This window comes from Prosopis cineraria, unplaced genomic scaffold (genome assembly GCF_029017545.1).
Source record: "Prosopis cineraria cultivar Desert tree isolate PC_DT_omini unplaced genomic scaffold, ASM2901754v1 PC11, whole genome shotgun sequence".
Lineage (NCBI taxonomy): Eukaryota > Viridiplantae > Streptophyta > Magnoliopsida > Fabales > Fabaceae > Prosopis > Prosopis cineraria.
The window spans coordinates 18,400,366-18,408,767 of NW_026555342.1; the positions used below are offsets into that span (position 1 = coordinate 18,400,366).

At 31.5% G+C, this 8,402-nt stretch overlaps 1 protein-coding gene across 2 annotated transcripts; it reads right to left on the minus strand.

Annotated features, from left to right (window-relative positions):
* Positions 1 to 6,320: 6,320 nt before the first annotated feature.
* Positions 6,321 to 8,192, minus strand: LOC129284835 (heavy metal-associated isoprenylated plant protein 28-like). Of its 2 annotated transcripts, none has more exons than XM_054920320.1 (3): positions 8,124 to 8,192; positions 6,885 to 6,960; positions 6,321 to 6,782 (listed from the first exon to the last, which is right to left on the minus strand). In XM_054920320.1, exons 1-3 carry the CDS (start codon positions 8,127 to 8,129, stop codon positions 6,364 to 6,366), a joined length of 501 nt encoding a protein of 166 aa, XP_054776295.1. In that variant the 5' UTR covers positions 8,130 to 8,192; the 3' UTR covers positions 6,321 to 6,363. The 2 variants fall into 2 exon arrangements, with proteins under 2 accessions (XP_054776295.1, XP_054776296.1); XM_054920321.1 differs by lacking the exon at positions 8,124 to 8,192 and adding an exon at positions 7,878 to 8,026.
* Between the last annotated feature and the right edge of the window lie 210 nt (positions 8,193 to 8,402).

Here is an 8,402-nt window from a genome sequence, read left to right on the forward strand (position 1 = left end):
GTCATACTAGTATGTTATTTTGCTATCGGTATGAGTAATTCATACCCTAATGATTCTTAGATATCGATAAGTCTCCTCCTTTCTCCTTAGTTGTTCATTCTAGTATGTACAAGTTCTACAAGTATAAGTACTGGTTTCATGTTTGAATGACTTATGTGTCACCCTATGGCAGTTGTTAATTCCTTATCGCACTTGTTTGTTACAACACTAATTTGGAAGAGTTTCAAGTATTGATTTCATACTAGTAGAACATGCTCATACCAATAGGGTTTCATATTTGAATGACTTGTTCATCACTCTAATATGTGTGGCTAATTATCTTATGATAGTTATTAATTTTCCTACCACACTTATTCATTACAGCACTAACTTGAAAGAATTCTAAGTGTTAGTTTCATACTGGTAGAACATCCTCATATTGGTAAGGTTTCGTGTTAAATTCCTTCCCAAACTCTATCAAGGGAGATCATGGGGTAGGAACTCTAGAGATGGAGGTTTTGTTGATCTTCAGATGCACTAGTAGTTCAAGTATTGGAGAGAAGTTTGGGAAGCTTCACTATATGCATCTTCTGACTTTAGAAGCCAATGATCCATGGTAACCTCCAGTCAAAAAGCATCCTTTTAGATCACAATTACCAACCATACATCTTGGATTTTAGTCTTCACCTTGTCTTGAATCCTATGGTTTGGCCACTAAATGTTCGAAGCCTCAGCTGTGATGATCGGCCATACATTTGATTTCAAAGTGTCCTTCAATGTGTAGAGAGGCAAGGACAATCTTGTCTTTTTTTTACTAAATTTTAATTTCAATTCAATACCTCAGACTTGCAGTGAGATTTTAGAAATTGCAGTGAGGTTTCAAAAATTTAAGAACTTCCTTTTTTACTATGTCTAGTCTAGGAGTCCTTGGTGAAATTTTTCCTATAAAGTAAAGATGTAGAAAAATAAAGTGAAAGAAACTAAAAGAATATCAGAGTGATGATAATTCATATGATCTATGGGATAAAAAAGTGCAAAAATGAAAATAATAAGTTAAAATAATGCTAGGATGGTGATAGTTCACGCAGTCCATGAGCCAAATTTTAAGTGAAATAAACTTAGTTGCTGATAATAGCAACAACAACAATAACAAATCTTGATATAAGCACTACATTCAATCTTGACATAACATTAAGAGTAATTAAAGCCTAAACTATTGGGTATCTCCCTCTCTAAGGCTTCTACCGAAGGCAAGGATGTCAATTCTATACTTTTTATTTATAGTTTCCTTCTTGTTACTGTTTTTGTTTGGTTTTGTTGATGGATTGGCGGTCCATCAGCTAAAAAATAATTAAATCATAGGAGAGCTTTTGTGATGTCTCTTGTTTAGTGGTGATTTTGATTGTGATTGGTTAGATTTGGAGCAAGCTACTTGTTCATATTTACAATGGCTCTTGTCGGCTCTTTAAGGTGGTGGTAAATTTGGGATGCTCATGATAGGTATCTCCTAATCTATCGGACAAGGTTTTATGGTGCTTGCTCAATGTCCTTTTTTTCTTCTTCCTCTTATTGGTTCTATTTGGCCAACTTTCATGGTTGCATGTACTGCTTTTGGCTTCACTCATGGTGGCTCTTCTTCAACCTTATTGGTTGTTTCCTTAAAAGGGGCAGTACCTTTTGGGTGGTTCCTTGAACCCCAACTCCTTATGGCTTTGTTGGTTGTTTTTGGCATGTTTTCTTTTCTATGGATTCTAGTGGATCGACAGCAAGAGTTCTTGTGGTGGTGGCGGCAGTTTGGACCCCTTTATTATGCTGCTTTGGTTTGGGATTTTTGTATGCTTGGTTCCTTAGTCTTGTGAGTTTTTAGTTTCTAGACTGTTGCTTATCTTTGTACTTGCTTTCTTTGTTGCTGATGATGGATATACTTTTCCTCTAGTCTAAAAGAAAAAAGAAAAACTTGACATAACATTGCTTTTAAGTTTTCTTGATAATTTTTCATCTTCGTTCTTCATTCTTTTGACCAACAATTATGTGAATAGAATGAAAAATATGAATTACATATTATTATATCGTGAAAATTAAATCTAAATTCATAATTTTTTATAATGATCTTAAATTTTAAATTGAACAAAATTTTTTTCTTAATGAATATTTTATTTAAATAAATTTTATAGCAATTAGAAAAAGGATAGTTTATAGGAATTTATGGTAGAAACTTTCTCAAGGATCCAAAGTTTAAAATTTTCTAAGTAAAAGTTTGATTTTAAATTATAAAAATTTTTCGTGCCTTTCTTGTAATTGTTTTGTGCCGTTTTTTGAGATTTTATTGTGCTCTTTTTGTAATTTTTCCCAACGTTTATTTGGATCAGATTTTGTTTCTTCCGTGCGAAGAAAAACAAAAACAACAAAACAGAGCATTCCTTTCATTTTGTTTCCACCGCCATTACCCTCCTTTGCTTCTTCATCATCGACCCATTCCTCTTATTTTTCTCCTCAATCTTGCTTGCATATCTTCAACCGATGCTCCTTCAATGTTGTTCGTCCGTGTCTGTACAGCAAAGAGATTGGGTATTCTTCCCCGTTTCTGCTCTGTTTCATGACTGTTACAGCTGTGTGTGCATGTTCGGTTTTATTTTTCTTCGTTCTCAGCTATTGAGGTCTCGTGTGGGTATGTATGGTGGTTGATTTCCTTTGTTTGCTGGCTTGAATTCTGGTCTCCTTCCTCCTCATGGCTGTTACAGATTGAAGCCCTTCTCTTCTCCTTCTTCGACGTAGGCTGCCTGGATCTCTTCTTTGTTATTCCATCGCTGTTGTGAGGCTAATAGAGCAAGTTGAAACTCTTCCCTTTCCTTCTTCAGCGTTAGGCATGTTGGATTTATAGGTGTTGCCACTTTAGCTTCGTTGGAGGTGAGTTGCTGTTCTTTTCTCCTTCTTCTTCAAATCCATGACAGCAACGAAATTGTTCTCTCCTTTCCCTAACTGATTTATGACATCCATATTCCTCTTTGTTGCTGTCCTAAAGTTCTAGAAAGAATTGAGGTGTGCGTTTTGGTTAATGTTAGATGTTATTCTGCTGTGTCTGTGGGAGGTTGGGTTATGTTTGTTTTAAGATTTCAGATTTATTATCTATTCTTAAGCTTGTTATTGTTTGTGATTGTGATACTTCTTTGCACATATCATGGGTAAATTATTCTCATGCATTTGACTAAAATAGCTAAATCCTCACATAGTTGATTTGGGCTAAGTGCTTTCCTACTTTCTTTGCAGCTTTTCCTTTTCCGTTTGATACATAAACGTGAATAGCATTTCTTGTTTTGGTGGATTTCTCCTTTGATACAAGGCTGATTGTAGCTGAAACTCATGAATATAACTACTGATAGTCACAAATGAGAGAAAACTACTGTTATTTGTATTTAATCTTGTGTACTGCATGTGCTAATGATGGAAGTTGGGTGTATTTTTAAAACTGAATCTTTGACAAATAGATTTTCTATTTGTCTAATCTATACCTGGAATTAAAATAAATAAATGAATGAACTAATAATAATAAATACTAAAATAGAAGGAAGGATTATAAATGATAGTTGTACAATATTTTATTAAGTTTAAAGGAGGAGTAAGAATGGTATATATGATTTACTATGATTTCTGATTGAGAATGAGTTACAAGGAGGTGTGAAAATGGATTGAGATTTGTTAAATGGTTTAACTAACCAAGTATACTTGGAACATAATTAGTCAGAGTATTATCTTTAATATTATTTAGATTAAATTCAAATGCGCATTAATTGATTGGGAAAGAAAATTTCTTGATAAATAAATTTAGAATTACGATTTATTTATCAGAAAGTAAGGGCACCATTAGAATTAAAGTAAAAGACTAAGAGAGCACGTTTAAAATTTTTACAAACTCAGGTGAGTGGATAGTGTTTTAAATATAATTTTAGTATTGTATTTATAAAAATTTCCTTATTGGAATTTTAATATCATTTCCTTGAAATTGTATTAATATTTTTCTTCAATTCAATTCTTATAATAATTGTTTTATTGATTATCCTGTCTTGAATTTACCAATAATTGATGTTATTACAGCTTAATTATTTAATTTCATGTTTGACATGAAAATGAATTTGGACAATGGGGAATTAATAGTTAAACAATACGGTTGGAGATGAAAAATTTGATACTGCTTTCTTGCTCTATACAAGCTTGGTTTTTATTTAGGGGGACTAAGTTCAGAATGCTGGTTGCTAAGGGCAATTCCGTTAGCCCCTTAATGTGCCATAGTACATCTAACTAGTAGGTGCATTAAGTGCTAACCTCATGCGATAGCCAACACACGTGGAATGGAAGGATGATTATTCATGAGCATTATACTCATGCTTGTTTCGTAGCCTCGTGCCTATGCTTGTTTCGTGGCTTTCTGCTGTGTTTGACTAATTACTTAACCTCATGGATTATGTATTCATGCTTAATTGTTATTTACTCTTGTACACTATGTGTCCACACTTGTTATTCGTTCTAATAAAGTCCTCCTGGATTAAATTTAAATTTAAATTTTATTTTTTAATTCTCTAAAAGCATTCTACATAGTTGTATCATTACTTGAAATTTTTATATTCTATAAGCACTACAAATTTTGATAAATTTATATGGCTTTATTAGCATTGCTTAATTTCACGGTTATATTATTGAAGAAATTCATCATTTATTATTAGTTTAAGTATATGTTTCATTATTTCATTCGATTTGTTTTAAACCAAATTCATTGGTTACTGTTTTTTAAATTTTTTATTTATAATTTTGATTGAAACGTCACTCATCAAAAATTTTTTTGGTCTCAAATATTTTAGCTAACCTTGCGTCTCTTGCTAGTCATTGAGGGGCTCAATTGCTTCTTGAAATAGTGGAAGCACGCAATAGTCATTTTGTTGATGTGAATATATATTGTATTACCCAATTGTAACTTAATGCTCCACGTATACTGTAGTTACTTTATTTGTTATTGTGAAATCTATTGGTGTGGAGCTAAGCTCCTTTTTGGTTTAGCTGACAGGTTTCATTACTGTAAAAATTTTGGGAGATCCTAATCATGGGGAAGACTTTGCCAAAATTTCTATAGAATGTTTAAGATTTTACTAACCTTATAGTTATATATATATATATATATATATTAGAGACTTTATTTTGACTTGTAGGGATTATTTATTGATATTTTATCTTAATTCTTGGATAATCAAAGTTTATGGAATGTAAATTCACCTCATATTCCTTAATATTGGGGTATGATATTTTTTTATCTAAATGAGAAATTTAATTTAAATTTAAATTTAAATTCAAATTCAAATTTTCATTAATGCAAGAAGTACAAAGAGGTTGGTTATTACTTTCTTTGGCCCTATATTTTATTTGCTTCTTAGAACTCTCTATCTATATTGTTGGAATTACCAATCTAACGTTGATGTGAATTGGGTCATTTTGAATCAAATTAATGAACAGATATTTGGCATATTTCGGTTTAGTGGTGTTTGACCGAAATTAGGGATTTGATGATTGAAAATTAATTTCTTATTGAACTTGAATTAGGAAGTTTGCCTCCACATTTAATGTGGAATATTCCATCACAATAATTTATTCTATTACGAGGCGAATTAATGATAATTGAAATTTCCTATTTCATGCATAGCGGCCTTCCACTTTATAAATATTGATAGGTGACTGAAGAAAAAACTTATCGAAATATAAATACCTCTTTTTTAGTATTCTGTTATTCTCTCCCTCTCTTTTCTAGAAAAAAGGACTATAGCAGTCGTGTAGTCGAGTAGATCTTACAATAAGACTTAGACCCAACTTTTTTTTTTTAATTATTGTTTTGGTTATAATATCCTTCACACACACATCCTTCAAATGATAGGCTTTTTTCACAACCTACAAATTATTTATTAATAAGGTCCTTACGTACATCAAAAATAAAATATGAACTCGCCCTTGATGTGTCAAATTATATCAATTACAACAAACATATATATACACCATACATTAGTCATTTCAAGACATGGTATCAAATCTTTCAAAAGCCTCATTAAGAGAATATTATTCAAATTTTCATAAACAAAATATATTATCCAAATCAGTGTTTAAAGCTAGCCTCCCCTGCAGGATTCACCATTTTTTAATCAAATAATACATGACTAATATTTAATTAAACTTGCATTTTATATACACATATATAATACTCAATCCACTACATTTATTGACATTATTATGGCTTAGTTATTCCCTCTCCATGTTGCTTCCCAAATGGTTCTATTTACAGACAAATAAAAAAAAAAGGCAAACCCTTTTAATAAAAAACCATATAATAAATCTGAATACATATGCATGTCACATAATTGCACAAGCATGAGGGTTTTCATCACTGAACACGGACATGGCCTTTTCACTGACCACCATTGAACCAATTGGCTTCTGGTAGTACCCAAACTCGTCTCCATTATTATACCCATGCTTGTAGTAGTTGTAAGAAGAAGGCTTATTAGAAGAAGACGAATAATAGTTCGAAATAGATCCTCGTCTTCTTCTTGTTCTTCCATCATCATATTCATAGCTAGATGATGAGTTGTTAAGATTATTATTATTGCAGTAATGGCGAACGAAGCCATGGTATTCTGGGTCATATGGATATGGCCATAGCTCTGCCTTCTTGCCAGTCTTCCTCACAGTCTTCAAAACCCTATTTTGATCTGCCCATCCCATCACAGTAACCTTCTGCAATCTCATGTCTATGTCAACATCATCAACTCCTGAACATATTTTCATTGACAGTTATAAAAATGCATGACTTAATAGTCTTAATATATATATATAATTTAGGAAAGGAGATAAAAAAGGGTAAAGTTTTGTACCAGGTAGCTTTTTAAGGGCCTTCTTTATCTTGCGTTCACAACCTTCACAGTCCACATTCACGCACATCTCTACTATCTGTATATATGCAAATATAGAACAAAATAAGAGAAAAGAAAATTAAAGGTTACAAGTTACAACAATGATAATATTTTGCAATTACATATATGTGTGTGTGTAATACCAAGGTAAGGTCACGTAGGTTTAGTCATGGCCAGTGTATTAGTGTTTTCTAATATTTCTTATCAGAAACACTTTCTTTCCCCTTCAAGGTAAGTGTGTGTGTATTTTGAGCATCTTTGATGATGTATTCTTTTGTATAATTTGAAATTTTTTATATAATTATTTAATTGGATCATATTCAAGTGTTATCTCAAATCTAATCGCCTTTGAAAAGACATCTTCTACATTTACATGTACTTGAATTTAAGACCTCGTACGTAAGTTCCCATAATCCCCTCAATTAGTACAAACATTGCGCTTGTTGATCGTATAGTTTGACCTTTAATAAGACATTAAAACAAACACCAACATATAATTGAATAATGAGGCTGCCCATACAACAATTAATAGTCGCGTAATTAAGCTAATAAACTCAAAATAACTATGAGAATTATATCTGGGTTTTAAATAAAAGAGGAGGGATTAGGGCTAATTCACATGAAATAAACCATCTAGCCCCTTAAAACTTGCTAAAAAGGCAATATTGCTCTATTCATACACACACAGATATAAACCGAAGCATAAAAAGAAAAAAAAGAAAAATGATGATGCTAGGAGTGTGTCTATGTTGTGAAATCGATCTCTCAAAGACGGCTATAATTAAGGTGACGATATTATAATATATTTGTTCATACAAACTTCATAAAGAGATACAGAAACAAAATGACAATCATAAATAAATATATATCTTAAAAATATATATATATATATATATATGTATATATATATATATATATATGTATATATATATATATATATGTATATCTTATTACCGTCATGGTGAAAACGTAACGCTTCTGTAGCAAATGTTATAAGCTTCCTATGACCATATAAAAAGCCTGTGAAACCATATGATCTATTTATAGGCATAGGAGAGGAACGCCTTTATCTTAAATATATATTATAAATATATATTTATATCTATATCTTATAAATATATATATATATATCTTAAGTACATACATACATACATACATACATATATACATACATATATATATATATATATATCGTATTACCGTCATGGTGAAAACTTAACGCTTCTGTAGCAAATGTTCTAAGCTTCCTATGACCATATAAAAAACCTGTGAGACCATATGATCTATTTATAGGCAAAAGGGAGGAATGCCTTTATCTTGTCCTGTACTCAAACCAAGCACAACATAATTGACACATACAAGAAATGATTAAGTTATGATGTCACACGCGTGGTCCCCAAGAAGATTTCTTTCTCTCCAATCAAATTGCTTAATTAGGAAGTTGATGGCAACATATACTCTTTATATATGTTACGCGAA

Excerpts from the sequence above, each read along its gene's own strand:
- LOC129284835 (XM_054920320.1), bottom strand. Across the intron at positions 6,783-6,884 it reads GGCCCTTAAAAAGCTACCTG|GAGTTGATGATGTTGACATA; the intron begins GTACAAAACTTT and ends AAATATGTTCAG.